Source organism: Hypomesus transpacificus, chromosome 2 (assembly GCF_021917145.1).
Source record: "Hypomesus transpacificus isolate Combined female chromosome 2, fHypTra1, whole genome shotgun sequence".
Classification (NCBI taxonomy): Eukaryota; Metazoa; Chordata; class Actinopteri; order Osmeriformes; family Osmeridae; genus Hypomesus; species Hypomesus transpacificus.
In genome coordinates this window covers 4,104,983-4,126,898 of record NC_061061.1, presented here as the reverse complement: position 1 = coordinate 4,126,898, position 21,916 = coordinate 4,104,983, and the positions used below count along the sequence as shown (strand labels likewise).

General features: G+C 49.9%; 2 protein-coding genes across 2 annotated transcripts in view; one reads left to right on the top strand and one right to left on the bottom strand.

Moving 5' to 3' along the window:
- The window catches only part of creb5b (cAMP responsive element binding protein 5b), a 45,122-nt gene extending 30,667 nt beyond the window's left edge, over positions 1–14,455 (top strand). The window contains exons 8-11 of the mRNA XM_047035455.1: positions 8,318–8,653; positions 10,391–10,618; positions 11,244–11,352; positions 12,527–14,455. Of these exons, the coding sequence (XP_046891411.1) occupies positions 8,318–8,653; positions 10,391–10,618; positions 11,244–11,352; positions 12,527–12,684 (831 nt within the window). The 3' untranslated portion in view covers positions 12,685–14,455. The remainder of the gene's footprint in view (positions 1–8,317; positions 8,654–10,390; positions 10,619–11,243; positions 11,353–12,526) is intronic.
- Positions 14,456–17,092: 2,637 nt separating this feature from the next.
- On the bottom strand, positions 17,093–21,576 carry cpvl (carboxypeptidase vitellogenic like). The gene is made up of 13 exons (XM_047042747.1): positions 21,466–21,576; positions 20,949–21,135; positions 20,610–20,728; positions 19,747–19,861; positions 19,596–19,654; positions 19,426–19,505; positions 19,256–19,322; positions 19,029–19,151; positions 18,781–18,912; positions 18,570–18,668; positions 18,209–18,382; positions 17,666–17,848; positions 17,093–17,546 (listed from the first exon to the last, which is right to left on the bottom strand). The coding sequence occupies exons 2-13, from the start codon at positions 21,124–21,126 to the stop codon at positions 17,448–17,450; spliced, it is 1,428 nt and encodes a 475-aa protein (XP_046898703.1). The 5' UTR covers positions 21,127–21,135; positions 21,466–21,576; the 3' UTR covers positions 17,093–17,447.
- Between the last annotated feature and the right edge of the window lie 340 nt (positions 21,577–21,916).

The following is a 21,916-nucleotide window of genomic DNA, read 5'->3' as shown; positions in this document are numbered from 1 at the left end:
CAGTTAAAAGGCAACCAGAGCAGATGTCAACTACCACTGCTTAGTGTGAAGTCATTTATACAGTAAGCAAGCACTCCATTAAAACAGTTAACCCTGTGACGTGTTACATTTATCTTCTTCCCCTCAACCACATGAGCACCTCTGGCTCAACATGGCATTGCTAGGAGGAGCAGCTCACAATAGGGCCATAGCTCCAGGTTTTCAATGCAACATCTGCATGAATGGTGGCATTGTCAGAGGATGATGTCATAGCGGGGAGACGGTGAACTAAGAGCACAGCTGAATCCGCAGGCTGCAACGCTGCTCCGCGGAGCTCCGGCGCGCGGGGTCAAAGCGCACCGCGAACGCATGCGTGTCGGGCGTGTGCCCGTGTGTGTGCCCGTGTGTGTGTGTGCATGTGTGTGTGTGCATGTGTGCACGCCGAGGATGCATGTGTGTGTCAGTGAGAGCAGGAGAGGGTTAAACTGGGGACAAAAGGATGCAGAAATACGGATCATTTCGCCAAGGGGAGGGTCCATGTCTCTGTGTCTTGCCAAAAGCAGCTCTTCCAGGTGGTTTACATTATCCCCCCAAGGCTGGAAGGTGTGTGGATTTTATAGTATGGTACAGTCCAGGAAGTAGAGTCTAGAGGATAGCAGAGTATAGTGAGGGGTGAACGAGCTCTCGGGGTGTCTCTGCTAGCTTATCTGTGGTGGGTTTGGGCGAGGGGGGGGGGGCTCTCCCCGGGCACCATAACAGTGGTGCCAAAGGCGGGGGCTTAGACAGAAGCTCTGTCTGTCTGTCTGTCTGTCAGTCTGAAGCCATGACAACAGCACCACTGTGACTCATCTCCACCTCCTGTGCCGCCGGGTGCTTCACCTAAACTCTTGACTCAGAGCTTTTGGTGCACGGTAGCTGTGAGGCGGTATCTTCGCAGCGTTCTGTTCCATCCACAGTGTGGGGATTTTCAGAGATCCTTGTCTGAAGGGTGTGAACATTGGGCCGGATGTGTCCAAAGAGGACGTCTTTGTAAAGAACAGGAGGCGGTGTAGGGACGGGCCATGACGTGAGATGTATCGGAACATGATGAGACGGATGTGAGTCGATTGAATTTAAACCGTCCCATGTTTTACAAGTTGATTTGTCTCAAAGATGGGTGGGACCTGTGTGTGTGTGCGTGTGTGTGTGTGAGAGAGAGAGGGTGGGGATATGGACAGGAGAGGGCAGTGAGGGTGGCGGGCGGGCGGGCTTGGAGCAGCGGGTCCCGGCTGTTTGTCTTTGGGTGACTGCGTGTTGTTTTAGCTGGGCTGGTGGGAGGCGTGTGTGTGAAGGCCATTTGGGCACGGTTCAGGGCCTGTGAATGGGGCCAGTGCTCTGGCAGGGCCAAGCTTGGGTAAACCAGCCTCGCCTCACCAGAGGAGCCAGACTGGACTGGGCAGCCCCCGCCAGCCCCCACAGAGCCCCCCCCCCCCCCTGATGGACTGGGCCACCGACTGCAAGCGGTGGGTGGGTGGGTGGGTGTGTGTGTGTGTGTGGGTGGGTGTCAAATACTATAGCTGGAACTTGGTTATTGGATGACTGGTTGATACACTGAGGATGACACTCTTTTGATTATCTCCGTAAACACATACTAACCACCAGACTGAGTGTGGATTTCTCAGGATTATAACATCATAGCTTCTGGTCAATGCAGTGGTATCGTTCCATGTTTGTCTGAACTCCTCTCGTTAGTTACCATCTACTAGTTCCAATTTGAAACGAAATATGTCGACAAAACACGACACATTAATAGATTTGGCAAGACAAACATATTGAGAAAGTTTCCTGTTATCCTTCCTGTCATCATTACTGGTTGCAATTTTACCCACAGGAAAAACACAGACTCTGTTGACCTTTCTGTTGTTCCAGCCATCTATCAAAGTCAGATGAAAGTGAACCTTCAGTGGAACTCCATCCAGGAGATCCATCCTGCGGTCTGTGGACCTCTGGGTTGGATGCATGACTATCAGCTCGTTTGTGGGTTGGGGGGGTAACTTCTGATACACTCTGCTAGGATTTTCCTGCTTGGCTAACATGGGAAACCATTTCTTTCTTTCCTTCTATCTTTCTCCCTGTCTTTTTTTCTGACTCAGGGTTAGATATTTATCTCCCTCTCTCTTTCTATTACTCTCTCTCCCTCTCTCCCACACTCTCTCCTTATCTCTCCCTCTCTCTCTCTCCCTCCTCAGTCATGCTGATAGCGAGGGTGCTGTGGCGATAACCATGCATGTTGCTCCAGAGCCAGGCTTTACAAGGGGAAACCGTGTGCGGATATCCAGAGGCCCCATCCATTAGCCTGACAGGGAGGAGGGCCTCGGCCAAGGGCATGAGCGCACGTTTGGAGCGCTCCCCCGTGTGGGCGTGTCTCTCTGCGCCCACGCCGCCTCGTCTCCGAGCAGCACCAGCAGGGCGTCAGGACCCGGCAGAACCGGCCCGCCCTTTTTTGACGTCTGTTAAGAGCCACAGGGAGGCTCAGGGCCGGCCCCCCGGACCCCAGAACGAGAGCCGCGGAGCAGGGAGAGTCTCCACGACAGAGACGTTACAGCTCTGCACTCCCATCAGGCCGTCTGGCTCCGTGGTCCCCGAGGAAATCAGTTTAACAGTCCCCAGCTCTTGGCTAAGGGCAGGGGGTGGGGGGGGGGGCGGAGGCGGGGGAGAGGGAGAGATGGAGGAGAGCGAGGGAGGCAGGGGCGGAGTAACGGGGGGGGATTGGAAAGGGGGGGGGGTGGTTCTGCCTCTCAGGGAGAGAGGGAAATCTAATAAACTGATCTAATGGGGGGGTGGGGGGGGTTGGGGGGAGTCGGGGGGGGGGGGTGTGTGGAGATGGTACATCGGGCAGGCATTGGTGGGTAGTGCCGGTGGAGGACACAGAGGGGGGGGGGGGATTAGAGGACTCTTAGCGTTTGGCACAGCCCAGTGCAACTCCCCGCCCCTCTCCCGCAGATGGTGAACCCATGCCGGGTTTAGGAGCCGGGGGTAAACGTTGGGTGTGGGTAGGGGGGTGGTGGAGGGGTGTAGGGGGCTGGGCCCCCACAAAAACCATTGCCAGGAAAGTTACAGCGTTGATTTACGACGCAATTAGAAAACACCGCGTGCACGCAAGGCACCGTACGCGGCAAACGGAGCGCGCAGCGCGCCCCCGCGCTTAGCGCTGAAACATGGCCGCTCGTTTCTCCCCCCCCCGCATCCATAAAGGAAAAGGTGTCTCTCCATTAAAGAAACGACGGTCATATTGTAGCACTTTGCCGCTGACTTCCCAGACCTGGCTGAGCCTCTTTCCCTCGCTCGGAGGCGCCAAAGATGCTTCCGGCCCCCTGATCGCCCGCTGTTCCACTTTTAAGGGGAATAAAAGTGCTCACCCTGACCTCATCGGGCTTGATTTACCCGTCCGGAGGCGGGCGTGGCCTCCTCCTTTTGTACCTGCTCCCTCGCCCTCTCATTCTCCCAGCGCCGTTAATAGATATGAAGTCATCTGTCCAGGAGAAACCCGAGCGTGTTGTCAGGATAAGCCTGGGGCACTCACAGGAACATCACTCAAAGGGACCCGGCGTCAGAGAGGAAACCCACATTCATAAATATCCTTAATGGCTGATCAACCTGGCGGCTCTGAATGGGCCTGGATGGGCGGCGCGGGGAGAGGGAGGGGCCAGGGGTCAGGGGTCCGATGGATCCCCCTCTCTTCTGAGGCGAAAGCAGACTGAATCAGGGCTGGCGTTTGCGAAGGCGTTTATTATCTATGGGGATCGATATGTATTGTTAGCACTTGTCTTGTCTGGGACTGCGTATGGCTGGGGTGAGGAAGACACGTTGGTGATGGATGCTTTTCCCCCCTAAAAGCTTTGTTCCAATAAAGAGATTAACCTGGTTGATTTGTCAAAAACCTTGGATAAAAAAACGTCCCTCATATGCCCTTTATTGCATTGCAGGACATATTCATTATCCACCCTCTAAGGCAGCCACATCCAGAGCCGTAAAGAAAAAAAGATTCTGCTCCGTGATAACGGTCTCCGTGGAGACAGTAGGTGTAGAGGGCAGACGGGGCATGCCTTTCCAGGTCATAGGTCACAGTGGACCATCCTATCATGGGAGAGCAGAGAGCAGGGAGAGCTGTGATGGGCCACCACCAGCTAACACCTGTGCCGACATAATGACTGTTTACTGTGGCAGCAATGTAGCCCTGGAGCTGTTTGTTTGTGTGTGTGTGTGTGTGGTGTATGTGGTGTGTTTGTGTCTGTGGTGTATTTGTGTGTGTGTGTGTGCGCATGCAGGTGTGTGGTGTGTTTGTGTCTGTGGTGTATTTGTGTGTGTGTGTGTGAGGGTGTGTGTGAATGTGGTGTGTACGGTGTCTGTGTGCGTGGTGAGTCTGCGTGTGCTTGTGTGTGTGTGTGTGTCTGTGTTTGTGTTCGAGTGTACGCACGCGTGTGTGCGACCGAGTGTGTCATTAGAGGTTAATGTGCAGGGTGGTGCTAAAGCCTCAGTGATGAGCAGAGTCTGGGCGGAAACACAACCATGAGTTAGAGAGACATTAGAGATCCTGATGAAGGTGTTTGAACAACGCAGCCTGCTTATCATGGTCCTGTTGGCCCTCTCCGTCTGCGTCACTGTGGTCCCTGAGGCGGGGGCCATAAGTCCTGCAGGAGGGGTGCTGAGCCGGCTCTAGGTAGAGACCGAGCAGGAACCTCTCCTGAACAGTCACCCCGAGGAGGAAACCGATACGGTGAGAAGCTCTCTCTCTTTGATTTCTCCTTTTTTCCTTCTCGCCGCCCCTATCTGGCTGGACGGTGTTGGCTAATGGTTTCTCTTTGAATAGTTCTGTGGCTGTACAGTGTGCTGTTGGACAGTATGCTTTGATGCTGGATTGAAACATTGCATCGAGACAGTTTCGTTTGTGGTTGATCCTCATGTTTGTTGTTCCCTGGCTGGTCTTCCCGCTGTGGTCTTCCAACATGTCTGCTACTCAGTTCGTGGCATGATAAGGCTTATCAGTTTTTTTTTTCGGACGTGATTCCATCCATACCATATGTTATGGAGCAACGTGTTGGATTTCGTGTTAAGCAGCCAATAAATATCTTTTGTGCGTGCCGAGTTGAAAGCTACAGTTTGTTATACTGTCAGAGACACACTTGAACCTTCTGTCGGAGCTCACTGTCTCCGTCGTGGAGCCTGGAGGAGGGTAGGGGCCCACGGCCCTCTGACCCGCTGCAGGGCTGTGACAGTCCTCCTCCTCTGATGCAGTCTAATTTCATTAAGAAACAGAGAGCCCTGCCTGGCCAGCTGGACTCCTCAGAGCCAGGGTGATAAACGAGCTCCCTCTGGCCTGGCTGGCTGTGTGGAAGAGAGACTGGGAGCCATCTACTCCCCCGTACTAGCCTCGCTCCCCCTGCCTCTGCTCTCACTCCACCCCCCACTCCCCTGACGCCCGGCTGGCATGGAGCCAGGCAGCCCCCCGCCCCCCAGACGTCTCGCCCGCTCTCTGAACACATTGGCTGGGCTGCAGAGCAGACATGGATGGTGGACGGCCTGGCACATTCCACTGGGCCCAGCCCTGCCTTGCTCTGCTGTGTACTGCTCTGCTCCAAACGGCTCTTGTTCTGGCCTGCTCTGCTCTGCCGTGCTCCGCTCGGGACTGCTCTCCTGTCCTCTGCCGTGGTCTTCTCTGCTCTGCACTGTTCTGCACTGCTCAGAGCTGCTTTGCTGTGCTGTGCTCCGTTTTTCTCTGCTCTACTCTGGACCGCTCTCCTCTTCTCCCTTACATTAACATTGACATATATTCATTTAGCAGACACTTTTATCCAAAGCGACTTCCAAGATAGAGCTCTACAAAGTGCACAGGTCCCTTCTCCTGTCCGCTGCTCTGTCGTGGCTGGTGGGAACTGGTCTGTAGATGACCCAGAGTGCCCAGAGAGAGCCCCACGGCTGCAGAGCCTGGTTGGCTGTCACTGACAGGGGAGGGCCCACAGCTGGGTGTTGATTGACAGATGGGAGGCTCTGGGGGGTGGGGGGGGGGGGGGGTGGTGTGTATGGCCCGCCCAGCCTCAGATGACACCCTCACACACACATGAAAGATGTTCCTGTCAGCGCGGGGAAACATGGCTGAGCTCTGACACCGGCTCCTGTCTGTCTCGCAGTACAGTAAGTGTGGGAATAATTCCGAAGAGACGCGTTGTGTTGCTTCGTTGTTGCGCCGTGATGTCTGTATGTAGGGCGATTCCAGAAAGAAATCTGCGTATTGAGAGAGACGGGGGAAGGGAAGGAGGGAAGATGCAGGCCTGACCCCCCCGACCCCCCGTCCTGGGGGTCAGGGAGCTATCTGTCTGGTCTCCAACCCGACCTCTGTGGTCACACGGGGTCAGGCTACTGGGACTGTGGTCTGAGTATGACAGAATGATTACTGTGCTGTGAAGCTTGATGGAGGCACTGTGAAGAGTTGGTGGTCGGAGTACGAGTGTGTGTTTCTACTGTGAAGCAGAGTGGGTGGGGAGGGTATGAAAGTATGGTGGATTTAAAGTGGTGGTGGTTTTGAATGAGGAAAAGTTGCAGAAGTCAGTCGTTGGGTAGAAGTTCATAAATAGGTAGGACATTTTTTCTACCTGGGGAATACAGTGCTATTTTGGTCTGAGAGGCAGAAACTGCAATCTGGCAAAAACAGGCTCGACAGGGTGATGGTTTCACTTTGCTGGTTTCATGTCAGACTCGCTGTATCGCTGGGCCAGAATGAACGGCAAATTCTTGTCCCTCATTCCCTCTGCTCTGCGTCAAGCCTTGACAGATGTATGGCCTAAATAGTGTTGAATGTGTTTGTGGGTTTTTTTCGGTCTTGATGCCTCATCCTTTATCCTGGACAGGTTTCCACTGAAGTAGAGAGGGAGGTATGGTGAGGTGGTGTGGGGGGGGGGGGTCTCTCGAGGGAGGTGTGGGAGAGGACAGAGAGGGATGGGCGGGGTGGGAAGAGGAGGAGGGAGGGAGGGAGAGGGGGGTGGGGCGGTGGGGAGGGGCGGCTGATGTTTTGCTCTGGTTCAGAGCGGTGATCCAGGCCAGCTGTCTGCCGTTCCCTGTGGGAATCATAAATGTGAAGGTTGTTAAAGATATGGAGCCCTGGACACCGCCTGGACTGACTGACAGCAGCTGGGAGGAGGAAGGAGGGGGGGCAGGGGGGGGGGGTTGGAGAGAGAGAGGGAGGGAGGGAGGTAAAGACAGAGAACGCGAGAGGGAAAGGGAGCGAGCTGGAAACGGAAAGGAAAACGAGAAGAGAATGGAAAACAAAGTAGAATGGAATACATGGTTGAGCAGCAGACAACTAAACCTTTGAACTGAATAGACTGATGGGATTAGTAAGTGTGTTTTTATGGCTATAATGAACACCTCAGAACATGAGTCCACTGAGGAGAGGCTCGTTGACTTGGAAATTGACATAGAACTGCACACCTTTTGAGAAAGAAGCAGCACCAAACAGCATCAATCATAGTAGCTGTTGCAGACTCAACACTCTCTCCAAATGTTATTCCAGAATGAAATCGGAACAGAAAAATGAATGGGTGCAGACATAGCTTTTTTTTTTATTATGTCTCAGTCGCTTTTCAACAGATCGGGCCTGCAGACATATTTTGGCATCGCTGTGTTTGGGTAATGGCTTTTTTTCAGTCCCGGGGTCTGTCTTCAAGTGATGCCCAGACTAACAGACAGTTGAGGAGTGGTGGGCCTGGTAAACCCAGTGGGAACAAGCCAGCACCTTGAGAAACGCTGCCCTCCACGGTCTCCCTGCCAGAGACGACTCCTCACAAAGTCCTCAGTGACCACACGGTTAAAGCAACAAACCTCAGAGTAAACAGAGGAGAGCCAACTTGAGGCTGGGGAGGCAGAGGCCGGGGCAAAGGCTGAGGTAGAGGCCAAGGCTGGGACGGAGGCTGTTAAAGGCAGAGGCTGGGACAGAGGCTGAGTTAGAGGCAGAGTCCGGGACAGAGGCTGAGTTAGAGGCGGAAGCTGGGACAGAGGCTGACTTGGAGGCAGAGGCTGGAACAGAGTCTGAGGCTGATTCTGGGGCTGCAGCAGTGAGAGAGGGAAGGACTGACTGAGTGAGTGATTAGAGAAGGGAGCAGGGAAGGAGAAAGGAAGTCAGGTCAATCCGAATTCTCTGTTCATTGTTATTTTGACATTTGGGTAGATTTATTGAGGCATCGGGCCCACTCTACCTGCTGCCAATGACACTATGATCTATATGAGAAACAGACCAACGTATTCCTTCAGTAGTAAATGACGCTGAATGTGACCGATGGTCAACGATCCCCATTTCTCTCCACAGAGGCTGAAAGCTGCACTCGCGCACCACCCGGGAACCATCGCCAACGGCAACATGAACACCATGGGTCACATGATGGACATGATGTCATCGCGGCAGGAGCAAGGGGGCCACCACCACATGCACTCCCACCCTCACCAGCACATGCAGGGCCCCCCCCACGGCTACCAGCACCACGCCCACCACCACCACAGCCACCCCCAGGGGCACGGCCAAGGAGGGCACCATCACCACCCCCAGGGACACAACCCCCACCACAACTCCCACCAGCCTCACCTCCACCCCGGCCACCCGCACCAGACCTCCCCCCACCATGGGATGCACTCCGGAGGATCACAGGTGAGCCAATCAGGAAAGAGGATCACATCCCACAAGTAGGTGACAGGAGCTGCTCTCTTCCCTACCCAAAACCACCCCACGTTTCGCAGCTTACAAATCGGTAGCCACTAAAACCACTTGTTTAGCCCAAATCACCTACTCGACTCTACCCGAGACCCAGGGCAGACCCTGGTTCAGAGGCCTCTTACATAGACCATCAAACAGACAGTCATTAGTGGTCTAGAATCAATTGGGCAGCGGTGGAAATGACCGTACATTCCAGATTCACTGTAAAACCCTGGTCAAACACACTTTCCTTTGCCACGGCCGGACTGCCAACTGGTTTCCTGGCAGCGGGCTCTAGGGTCAGTTTTTCCTGTGAGGCTGGTCAGCCACGGGACAGAGTCAGGGGCCCGCCATGGACGCAAAGGTCACAGAGAGGTCGTAAACTGCCGGCTGTAAAAGGTTTGCAGGGCTCTCATTTGGAAACTGCGACCCACGCCCTGACTCCTCCCGACTCGGCCTGGCTGCCGTTAAGCGGTCACAACGCGGTCCAGGTGTCTCAGGGCAGGGTGGGTTTAACAGCCATGGTTCTGGTGAGTGGTCAGCCTTAGTTTTATACTGCAGCCTCACACTGTATTCAATGAGTCTTTTCAGGTTGTGCTGCAGTACGTACTGAGTCCTGAAAATGTGATACGAGTCAACGTCTACTGATGATAGATGCTGCGTTAAATTATCAGACATCCCGATGACGGTCAATTTGAGGTCCGTCAATTCTAATATCCCCCGTTTGTATTTGAGGACTTGACAGCTACTAAGGATCTAGATGTGCGTTCCAAATGAACCATTAAAGCGTTGGAATAACACCCAGTGTATACACAGCAGCCATCAAAGCGGCTTGGGTTTTCCAGGTCCTCGTAAAAAAATAAAATAAATTGGTAACGATCTGAAGCCTGAAAACACTTGACCTTGCCAAGTCAACGTCAGGATCAGTCAGCGGGCGTGGGGCTCCAGAAACGGGCCTTTTGACTGGGCGTCTCGGAGCGTTAGTCTGAGTGGAAGTGGGCGGTGGAAAAGTGCCCTGACACCTCTTTAACAAGGTGGGCAGGCCCGTGAATCAGCCCTCTCTCTCTCTGGCTCCTGACGCCCACAGACAGGCCAGCGCGGCGCGGGGCGCGGGGCTGGGGCAGGTGTTGTTTTTAGGGAAGTCCAGACACACGGAGGGGCTGCCTGCTGGAGGGACTGGACTGTATGGATGCTTGTTCAGTGGGGGGCTCGGGGCTCGGTGGACAGGTGACTGGCTGCTCCCCAGGCCTGTCAGACTGAGAGCCTGTCGAGCTGCAGGCCTGTAGACGGTGGCATGAATAAGGCAGACCCGACCATGTTAGGGATACTCAATGGAATGAACATCCAGATGAATTTAGTTTGATTGCCAAATGTTCCTAGACCAAATGGTTCAAATGGTATGTTTACTGTGACATGTTGTATACACTTATATCAGATACTAGGGAAATGTGACACCTTATCCAAGAATGAGGTTTTTGGGTTGGTTTAGGTGCAGTTCTATGGGCAAATGTGAAGCCATCTGTGACATTTAATTATATAAAGGGGCAATTCAAATTCAATTTGATTTGATTATCATAGAATCCCATTCCATTGCTTGAAATTCCATTTCAAGCATTTTCTGGAATGTACAACAGAGCCCAATCCGAGACGTGTGTGTGTGACCCCTGTGACCTCTGTCTCCCTGGGTTACAGATGTCCCCGGCGGCACAGCAGATGCAGCCCACGCAAACCCTGCAGTCTCCACCCCCGAGCGGCGGGCGCCGCAGACGGGTGGTGGACGAGGATCCCGATGAGCGGCGACGGAAGTTTCTGGAGAGGAACCGGGCGGCGGCCACGCGGTGCCGACAGAAGAGGAAAGTGTGGGTGATATCCCTGGAGAAGAAAGCTGAGGAGCTCACCCAGACCAACATGCAGCTCCAGGTAGAGAGCCGCTGTGTTTTGTAGCTCTTCAGATGTTATCAGCGTCGGAAGAAGTGGAGAGAATGTTCCGGGGGTTCTGACACCCCTACCTTGGAAAACACCTTCCAAACCAGCGTGTTCCTTTTTTGTATCCGTTCATCTGGACCCCACAGAGGTTTTCACAAATGTTCCTGATTTGTTTGTTGTTCTTTTTGTCTTTGATAGAGAATAAATGAATGCTCTCTGGCACTGTCCCAGTCATGTGAATGGGCTTGTCTTGGTTCAGAGACACCTCACCCTCTGTAGCGATGCTGAAATCAGAAATCTAAAAGCTTTGAACCCTGCCTGTTATACATATAAAATACTGTTTCACTTTTTGAAATCGTTTTTTTTTTCAAATCACGTCTGAGAAAGATCTTATCTCAATCTCTGGTATGAGGCGTATGGCATTTGTAATTTACTTAAAGGTTGTCAGAAGTCAGACAAATGATCATGAGGTTGACAAGAAAAACATCAACCAAAATTTCCCAATCAAATCGACTCGGTAAATCCGCGTCATTCACGTGTGCCGATGGCAGTCCTGCTCAGTCTTGCTCATGAGTTCCTCGTGACCCAGTTGTGACGTGCGTGTGTGTGTGTGTTTCAGAACGAGGTGACCATGCTGAAGACAGAGGTGACTCAGCTGAAGCAGCTACTCCTCACACACAAGGACTGTCCCATCACCACTATGCAGAAAGATTCCCAAGGTTACCTCAGTGAGTAGCCCGCTGCCTCAACACACACGCACACTCAGCCAGGCCGAACACACTCTCTCATCGGTGTGCCTTGCTGTGTCACCACCATGCAGACAACCCTGCATGGGTGCTTCAATCATTCCTCCTGTCAAAAGGAGACGGCCAGAGTCAGGCTGGCCGAGGGAGGCAGTTGTGAGGCAGGCCAGCCTTGGCCGCCCTGCCCCGTCCCCCGGGGTCTGGCTCTCTCGCTCTCCGCAGGCACGTCCTCCTGACATATGGAGGGACCCACTGAGACTGCGTGGCCAGGCTGGACCCTCGCTGCTCTGCAGCCGTGGGGGAAGGTGGGACTGGGAGCTGGCCCTCTGGGTCCCCACACAAGGCCCTGTGATTTTGCTTTGGGTTCGCCAGAGGGGAGCGGAGCGGACCTCAGGGGGTGATGCTCGGCTTCCGTGGGCGGAAGACGTCACCCAACGGCGCCCGTCCAAACTCCCCGTGTTGGTCCCAGGCTCCCGCTGGCTATTGGACTGTTCCGCCGATTACTTCAGAGCCCCACCCCTCAGATATGGATATGGGTGACATTTCCATGTAATTAGGACAAGGCCCCTCCCTGTGCGGCTTGAGACGAGGAAAATCCGGCTCACTTCCCCCTGAGAGAAAGGCTCCTTTATAGGGGAGAGACAGGGCAGAGCTGCCACCGGTCTGGGAGGGACTCAGACTCTGGTGGTCCTTGTCTGTGTGCTTGTCACTGCTAGCATGATGAAAATCCATCAAAGTTTGTTGTTTTTTCAAGGGGTGACTGATTCACTTTTGCAGTTTTATATCAGTCGTTGATGGTTTTTTACATCGAAGTTGACGTTGTATGTGAGACTAAATCCATTGTATTATACTGTACAAATACAAATGTAACAAATTATTTTTGCTAATAATAAAAATGTCTTTTGACTGTGACTAATTTGGAGAGTGTTTTTTTAGATTAGGATAATGATAATGTTTTTGATCAGAAAGATGTCAGTGTTTGAGATGGTTGTCTTTCATCTACCATAGTTTGAAATCACCATGACCAACTTTGAGTACACAAACATCCTCTCTCTCTCTTTCTCTCTCATCCATCCTATCTCACACACATACTTTTCACACACACACACACACGCCCAGGTGGTCCCCTCCTCAGTGATCGGTGTGCTTGTGTCCTCAGGTCCAGAGAGCAGTCCGGCGAGCAGCCCTGGAGCCCCTGCGTGCTCCCAGCAACAGGTCATCCAGCACAACACCATCACCACCTCCACCACAGCAGTAGGGGGCGGCGGTGTGCACGGCCAGCCCAACCACCGCACAGACATCAACCCCATCCACTAGAGACGAGGGACCAGAGAGACTCGCCCCCCCCCCCCCCCCCCCCCATCTCCCCCTCGAGGCTGTCGTTCGGCCATGCGCTGCCTCCTCCTTCAGGACCCATCAAGGGAAAACCTCGGAAGCCTGCGAGGCTGCTCTTTATACAGTAGCTATGTATTTTTATAGACCTTATTAACTCATTAATGTCCGTTTTTTGTCTGTTTGTTCGTTCGTTTTGTTTTTTTTGTCTTCCGAGTTGTCCTGTCTACTTTGTATACTGCGTTGGTTGTCATTCGTATTTAGCTAAAAAGGGAGTTCGGCTGATTGCGCAGCGTTAACCCGCGTGACCCTGCTGTTGTTGTTGTCGCGTAATACCTCCGGTACTAAACGATAAGGCGTCCGAGCTGGTGAAACCACGGCGAGAGCTCGAGCATCAGAACGCTGACCTTCCGTGACCCCGCCCCACCCCTCCGCCACGTACTCCTCTGTGTGGCTGAAGCATGGCTATCCGACACCCAGTATGTGTCAGACGCGCTGATCCCAACGTGTGTGACGGTCTTCTGACTGTTTGAAGGTGTCACACAGGATATGAAGGTTTCTGCCTCCGGGCTGGTGGTTTTGTAACCGAGTTGAACTGTTGCCATGATATGTTTTTAATGACAGGAAAACGAGGCTGGCGTTTTTATATTGAACTAAGCTCTTTTTTCTAGGTAGGTTCTTGACTGTTAACTGTCATTGGTATTCTGAGAGTCTTTTCAATGAACAAAAATTATGATGCTAAAAAAAATATACCATATGATCAAATGGAAGCAATACGACATCTCAGTATTGTTCATGTCCCAAACAGAACCAGCACTGCATAGCAAAGCCAGTGTGGCTGTATACTGTTGGGATGTGCTTTGCTGTTACAGCCATATTGCTCTGCACTGTGATATCACCTAGGCAGCTGAAAGGGTTAGACCAAACTCTTCTGCTCTTCAGGACCAATAGAAGCTTTATCTGAAGGAGGCCTCTCTCTCAATCTCACTCTCTTTCTCTCTCTTTCTTTCTTTCTTTCTCTCTCTCTTCTTCCTGCCTGTGTTCTCTCTCCCTCTGTTCTCTCTGTGTTGCTGCTTTTAGGATCCAGTTCTCAGGATTTAGTGGCAGATTCCAAACGACCATAACATTCCAATGTGTCTGTGTTCTGTCCTCGTCCTGCCTGTTCTGCCTCATTGGTGGAGTTCAGATCAGGCAGCAGACAGACATGGAGAGAAATGAGCTGGAATATCAGGTCCGAGATTTGACCGATAGCATAGTTAGTCTGTGTAATGGAGAAGGATTGAATGAGGAGATTTGAATTGTTGTTTTTTTTATTCCACAATTGGCATTTAGCACTGTACTATTTCTAAAATATGTGCAGCTCAAGCCTACTGTACGCTTTCCAAATGTCACATAGTGCCTGAATTACTCTCAATGTTATGTGTTACCATATGCAAGAGTATATTAATTGTTTCATACTGTACATTGTCTTACTATTGACTTAACCATTGAACAAACAGACCCCTAACACGTTGTTTCAAAGTGTCTGCGTTGCATGGATCTGCACAGGGTCCGCTGAAGCTTCAGTCAGTTCTTGTTTTCCGCACAAAGGCAGAGCCAGCTGACCAGAGAGGAAAATACTGACCCCCCTATTTGACCTCTGACCTGTCGGTCCACATAGCTTTCCTTCAAACAGGTTGCGATGCATCACTCCCTCTCTCTCTCCCTCTCTCTCTCTCTCTCCCTCTCTGTCTCTCTCTCTCCCTCTCTGTTTCTCTCTCCCTCTCTCTCTCTCTCTCTCTCTCTCTCTCTCTCCCTCTCTGTTTCTCTCTCCCTCTCTCTCTCTCTCTCTCTCTCTCTCTCCCTCTCTGTTTCTCCCTCTCTCTCTCTCTCCCTCTCTGTCTCTCTCTCCCTCTCTCTCTCCCTCTCTCCCTCCCTCTCTCCCTCTCTCTCTCTCTCTCTCTCTCTCTCTCTCTCTCTCTCTCTCTCTCTCTCCCTCTCTGTTTCTCTCTCCCTCTCTCTCTCTGTCTCTCTCTCTCTCTCTCTCTCTCTCTCTCTCTCTCTCTCTCTCTCTCCCTCTCTGTCTCTCTCTCTCTCCCTCTCTCTCTCTCTCTCTCTCTCTCTCTCTCTCCATCTCCTTCTCTCTCTTAACCCCGGCATGCTTTGACTAAACTCTTCCAGCAGTGAAGCTGCATCCTTTCTTCTGTTTGGATCCCTACAGCTGAGAATGTTGGAACTCGTAGGTTCCCATTGATCACTGTGTTTTTCAGACCAAGCGAAACCACGGAGCTGTCTATGCACTTTGTCCTCTGGGATGCCAGAGGGTAGAATAGCCATATTGAGGTCTCAGAGATCTCAGCGACCCCCATTCACACACCAGCGAGACACTGACCCTCGTCAGCTCTGTAGAGACAGCTTTGCCTTGACTGTGCCTAATGTGTGTCGCACGTGTACCTGAACGAGGAGAAGCAGAGAGCCCCGAGTTCAAATCCCAGACTGTAGCCTTTGTCTTTGGGATAGGCTCAACAAGAGACTCTGATCTGTCACTTCTTGTCTGTCCTTCTAATCTGTACCACAAGGCAAAATCCCAAATGTCCATTTTTGCTCACTGTGTGACGTTTGATCGACAGCATTAGGTGAACTGGAGACTCTCTTATACTCTGGGTGTTGCAACATTGTTTTAGAAAATGCAATTTTAAGGTCTTGTGTAATTCCGGGGCCGAAGTGTTTGTGTTACTGAGGGAACAAAAGGTTTAGATTCTCTTTAAAAGGGCTTCCTTCTAAGAACCTTGGGAAAACACCTTCAAAACGCTTGCCTTATTTCGTCAACTTGTGGCTCCTATTCAGAGAACGTTTGAACTGCTCTTCTGAATCAAACATGCATGCATGGGAAAATATGACATTGACCTCAAAGCGTATTCAACTGGAATTTTTTATGAAAACGTTTTCTTGGGCATAACGGTATCTAGACTTTAGTTTTGACAGTAGACACAGGTTGTGCGTTAAGGAAACATGAGCTTTGTCTACTGTAAAGACACTTTCAGGGCAGGTTGAGGGAGTGAAAAACTAAGTGGGTGTGTGTGCCTACACATTAATGAAAGTATAAATGTATCATTTTGAATATAAAACTATAAATAGTGTATAGAATGTCATTAATTTCTGTAATCTTGTACATGTAAGGCAACCACCTTTCTTTTTGAAAGGAGTAAATGTTTGGTACATGTATGTAAATAATGTTTGCATAGCACTTGCATCCTTTCATTGTGTGTCAAGGACTATTTTGGCGCTTGCATACATTGTGTCTGTTCTATGTAATGAACTGATGAGAGCACTCTTGCCTGCAAAACTTTGTACATTTTTGTGTCTCTTACAGCATTGTCTTGTCTTTGTTGTTTTGCATTTGTACAGATGTTAAATATCACTGCAGCTACTTTACAGTATGAAAATAAAGCACTTGTTCTGTAAAATAACACAACCGACATGTTTCAACCTAACTAATACAATTATTTATAATAGATTTGAAATGGTCATAATATAATTATACAATTGTGGATGTTGCTGAATCAACAGTCTACGGTAAGAATGTGCTGAATGCAAGAAAAACAATCCTCATGTTAAATTAATAATCGACCTATTGTTTCATACAACACAGGTCTCTGATTGTTCATTAAAATGTTGTTTGTTTAAACGATCTATATCAACCATCAAATATTGAATTGTCTAGACTCCTAAATTGATGCCTAATGAAATAACAAGGTGGTGTACCATGGTACTTGACAGAGTCCCAACATTTATGTGGAGCAGACGATGTCACAATGCCAAACCACCCCAGATAATAGAACAGTGTTTTCAGCCTCTGGTGTTTGAGAACAGTCTAGTGTCCTGTAGTGGGATGACTGACTTCATGTCTTTGTTAGAGATGATCTCCAAAGATTAAAAGGAGATTCTAGGGAGATAGGAAGGTTCTAAATGATGCAGGAGAAAGCCTCAGTAGGGCTGCATCCAGGGTTCATATAGGGAGGGAGTCGGGCTAGTAATCAGAAGGTTGCCGGATCGATTCCCCGCCGCGCCACATGATGTGTCCTTGGGCAAGGCACTTCACCCTACTTGTCTTGGGGGAATGTCCCTGTACTTACTGTAAGTCGCTCTGGATAAGAGCGTCTGCCAAATGACTAAATGTAAATGTAATGATGCTATTTTCAGGAAACGGCCAGCACAGGGATAAGAGAGTGAATGTCTACACAGGAATAACGTTTAATAAAGAATACTGTTATGGTTTTCACGACCACGCACTACAGTAGGTCTTGACTTGCTCATAACAAATCCAGTATCAATACTGGTGCATTTCTGTACTAGGATCACTGGTGACCTCTGGTGTACATAAAGATAACTTAACAAATGTATCAACACTGAACAATTTCTATTTTGATTTTATTGAAATAACAAAGCATGTCAACCTCGTTATTAAAAAATATATCGATCATGTGCAACAGTCTTTCCCCACCCAGTACCCTTTTAAAACATACAATCAAAATGTACTCGGATTCAGGCACATCCAGAAAAACAGAGAGCCCAAATGTTAATTTGCAGAACAGGTCATCGAACAGCATTTACTGATTTCTCAATCTGGAGGCAAAGGAGGATGCGTTGATTCACTACGCTTATATTGGGTGTCAAATGACAAAGTACGAAATCATCTGCTACTACTCTTCCTGACATGGCGTTTAAGGGAGGAACTCCGATCCACCGTGTTCCTGTGCAGTCCCACCTCAGAACCAGCCCTGCGTCGAGAGGAACCTGTCAATCATGTCAAACGACCTCTCCGGTTGGTCGTACGGCAGTATGTGTCCTCCCCCGCGTATGATCACCTGTGGAGACGAGAGCATTGTCGAGACGCCAGATGTCACGGTCAGAATGGACGACGCCATAAACTAGGGCCGGTGGCTCAGGCACCAACCCAGGCTGCAAATACCTCACATCCACCCACCTGGTAGAACTCTCCCACTTGGCGGACGTAGCCCGCTACTTCCGTGTCGATGGGCTGGATCTTCCAGTGGAAACGTGGAGCTCTCTTGTACTCCTCGGCGCCCGTCCAGTTCACCGTGGGCAGGAAGCGCTCCGTCAGGGGGGCCGCCACGATCACGTCCAGCTGCCCGCTGTAGATCAGCACCTGGGTAGAGACAAAAGATACGCAGGGGGGCTTTTGGTGATGCTGCCGGGTCATGGTTGGTCTCCGGACTCGGAGGAGCTGGAGAGAGAGCCGCTAATGCTATATGGCTCGCTAGCCCTTTTCAGTGCCCGGTGTGGCTCTGCCTACTGTGTATCACCTCGCTGGCGTGGCTGTCATTTCTGTCAGTTTCCAACCTAAACCACATATCGGTTGGATACATGAGTTGGATGAATGTTAATTGGGATAAAAGCTCAATGAATTCATGTAGTTGCATCACACTATATAGCAGTCCCTCAGTCCATTCCTAGCAGATATGCATTTGAAGTTTGTTATTTTCCCTGCCCGTGTGCGTGTGTTTACCCTGTAGTTGTCCATGAGCACGCCCAGCCAGGGTTTGATGCTTTTCATGACGTCCTCCAGCAGGTGTTTCTCCACCAGGGAGCCGTCGTGGAACGTCAAGTTCCCCACGTGGATCGAACGGCGCACGGCGGGCAGCGTCACAAACTGGGAGAAATACCCCTGGTCTTCCGGCTCCTGCACAACAGAACCATGGGGGTGAGATCCTCACAGAGTAGTGGAGTCTGACTGTGTGGTGAGCTGGATGGAAACAGGGGTGGTCGAGAGAGAGACAGACACAGAGAGAGAGACACAGAGAGAGACACAGAGAGAGAGAGACAGAGAGAAAGAGTGATAGAGAGAGACTGGGGAGGTTTGTATTCACCTGGCACTGCATGTAGTTAAAATAGTTGGTGCAGCCCGTGGCATTCTGGAAGAAGGAGGGGTAAGGTTGCACATCTCCGTTCAGCAAGCTGTCAAAGACCTGCGAGGTCGGACACAAAAACCACGCGTGAACATCCTGTCGTATGTGACTCCCGCCTGACATTCTGTGTGGCACGCGGGCAGACTCAGAGAGACACCAACGCGCCTCCTACCTCGAAGGCTTCGACCCATTTCTGCTGCTGGATGAACTGCACCCCGTTGTCTGTTTGCTGGATGACGTACTCCCTCTGCAGCTCGTCCACCATGCCTGTCTGGTACAGGAAGTCTGCGTAGCCGCCCAGCATCTGAGACCACAAAAGGATGCACTTCAGTTTCCTGTCACGCCTCGTGGTCTCATGAAGAAATCGGATCAAGTCAGGTCACAATCGGATTATGCAGTGGTGGGATTGCTCAATCTTACTAGCTCAGGATCGCACAGGCCATCGCCGATAGCCACACCTTGAAAGTTGATCTTCACCTTAGCTGAGGGATTGTTCTTATGGATGTAGTAACCAATGGCTGGAACATACTTTCCTGCATAGGACTACAAACATGGAGTGGCATTAAATGATGTCTGATGAAATTAAGCGAATAAAAGAGTTAAATGTAATAATAATGGGAAATAAAGTAGTAGAAGGCAATAATTACCTCTCCAGTGGCATAGAACTCATTGGACTGATACTCTGGAAAGATCTGGAAGAACTGGGTCAATGCGCTGAAGGAGGAAGAGAGATGGGACAACAAAAGACACACATGCACAATCAGTGATACAAGAAGCACAGCTTGGGCCTCTACAGATGCATCGAAACTGGTCTCACCTGTAGAGATCTCTGCCGACGTCATCCTGGTTCTGAGCAAAGCCCCTGTCATCGTCCGTGAAGCTAAAGCCTGTCCCTACCTTGGAAAAAACCCCCAGCAAGGTTTACTCTATGGAGAGCTGTGTTACACCACAGCGTATTAAAGCAGTACTAAAATGTAAGACACTCACTGGATTGTCAATGTACACAACCGAGTATCTAGATGTCCACGGATAGTCTCTGAAGCCCACTGAAAAATCCATGGCAAGCCAATGACAAACTGTTATAAATCGGTATTAAAAGCAGCATATAGTCAATATGGGAGTAAGACTATTATGTTACCTGTAAGGTTCTTATGAACCATGTAAGGTCCATGTTCAACAAAGAGGCCAAACATTGAAGTGCCCCCTGGACCTCCTTGTAGCCATAGAAGGACTGGGGCCGTTTCTGGTGTTTCCTATAAGGAAGCAGGCAACAGAGTGGATTAGAGGAACACTGTCATCTTGTGGTGAAATGAGAGAGGTGCAGACAAGTCTGTCCTGTCACGGTTAATGAGTTCTAGAGAGTCATTTTTATTTACATTTACATTTAGTCATTTAGCAGACGCTCTAAGAGCGACTTACAGTAAGTACAGGGACATTCTCCCCGAGACAAGTAGGGTGAAGTGCCTTGCCCAAGGACACAACGTCATATCCCCCGGCTGGGAATCAAACTGGAAACCTTCAGATTACTAGCCCGATGCCCCTAACCGCTTAGCCACCTGACTCCCGTTTTATAGCTGTAAACATGCTCACAGTCACACTGACAGTGGTTGGACCTTGGCACTTTGTAACACTCAGATGTACAATCATAATAAAACACCAATGTACACTAGTATTCCTCACAAAATGGTGAAAGCTAGACAAACGGGTTCTTCCTTATCACTGCTGGAAGGCATGTGGGCCTGGGTAAAATGGCAGCTGCGCAGATCAGTATGTTACAGTACAGTACAGATGACTAGTATATCATGGTAGAATACAGATCAGTATGTTACAGTACAGTACAGATGAGTAGTATATCATGGTAGAATACAGATCAGTATGTTACAGTATGGTAAATTATAGAAGAATACAGATCAATATGTTGCAGTACAGCAAGACCAGCTAGTTACAATCCAGTGCAGATCAGTATTTTACAGTGGGTCTACAGTATACATGTTACAGTACCTGTGCTGGGAAGAACCAGAAGTAGAGGTTGCTGTTGTATTTCTTGTTGACAGTGAGGTATCCAGCATAACTCTTGACATTGGCTCCAGGCAGAGGTCCCACAAGACTCAACTTCCTGGCTGGAACAAAACAAGTCAGACAATAAATGTATGTTTCTACCCCAGTGTGTCATATGATGCATCAAATATAGCTGGTCTTGCAATTGATTCACAATTCTGTAATTCAATATTATAAGGAGCTTGATAACAACCATGACACAACACGGAGGCGGTTACTGTACGACATGTACAAATATAGGAGATTATAGCTTCATTGTTCTGGCAGTCTACTGCAGCATACCCTCGTCGATGTTTCCCTTTTCAATGTATGGGGTGAGAAAGAGCGGCGATCCAGGGTCGGCTCCTTTGTGTTCGCTGACACGGTGAGATTTTCGGCAGAAAAAACTCGAGCAACCCCTTGACTGCGTTGACTCCAGGACAGTCAGCAGCAGGAGAAACCTCAGCGTTTTCTTCATCATTCTCACAGACTAGTAACGGGAGACAAGTTACAGTGCCTGTTGTATGTCGTTTCTGTTCTAAACTTTGAAGATCATATGACCAAACCAACCTGACGGGACTAGTCTTGACAAAATGCTATTGGGGTTCTTTAACACCACAGATGGAGACTGTTTCAGAAAACAGTGGTCGATACCCAATTCAGAGGCGATGCTAGGTTTGTTACTTTGTTGCGCATTCATTTACCGAGCCAAGAGCACGTTATACTTGTGTAAACAATCCCATTCTGTTTTTCATTCGAAATTGGCAATGGATTAGTTTGCCTTTAGTGAATGAACAGCATATTTCAGGAATGTAAATACCTTATGACCTGGATCTCTTCCTATGGGTTTAGCTCAGTTGCAGGGTCTTCGGCTAAGCAAAACACTTCCCTTTGTCACATGATCATATTGATGGTTTAAAAGTCATGTGACAAATGGTCTCTTGCGCAATTGGAGAACCACATTTATTTGGAGCGTTTCCGCTTCCTAAATGTCTAGCCTGCACATGCTCTTACTCTGTGCTATGCAAACACACCTTTCTGCAAGAAAACTTATGACTTGTGTTATTTGCAAGTTCTAAATTGTCTGTTTATTCGTACATTTTGTACAGTATTAGAGTTTTCCAAATTTTTGTAAATCTTGGAGCCTATTGGCTATCAATGAAACAATATTGCCGACTGATTCGACTGGTACACCAAATTAGTCGAAATTAAATAACACCACGTACATACCTAAATACAGAAATACATGAATGTTCGATGTTGTGTAGCCT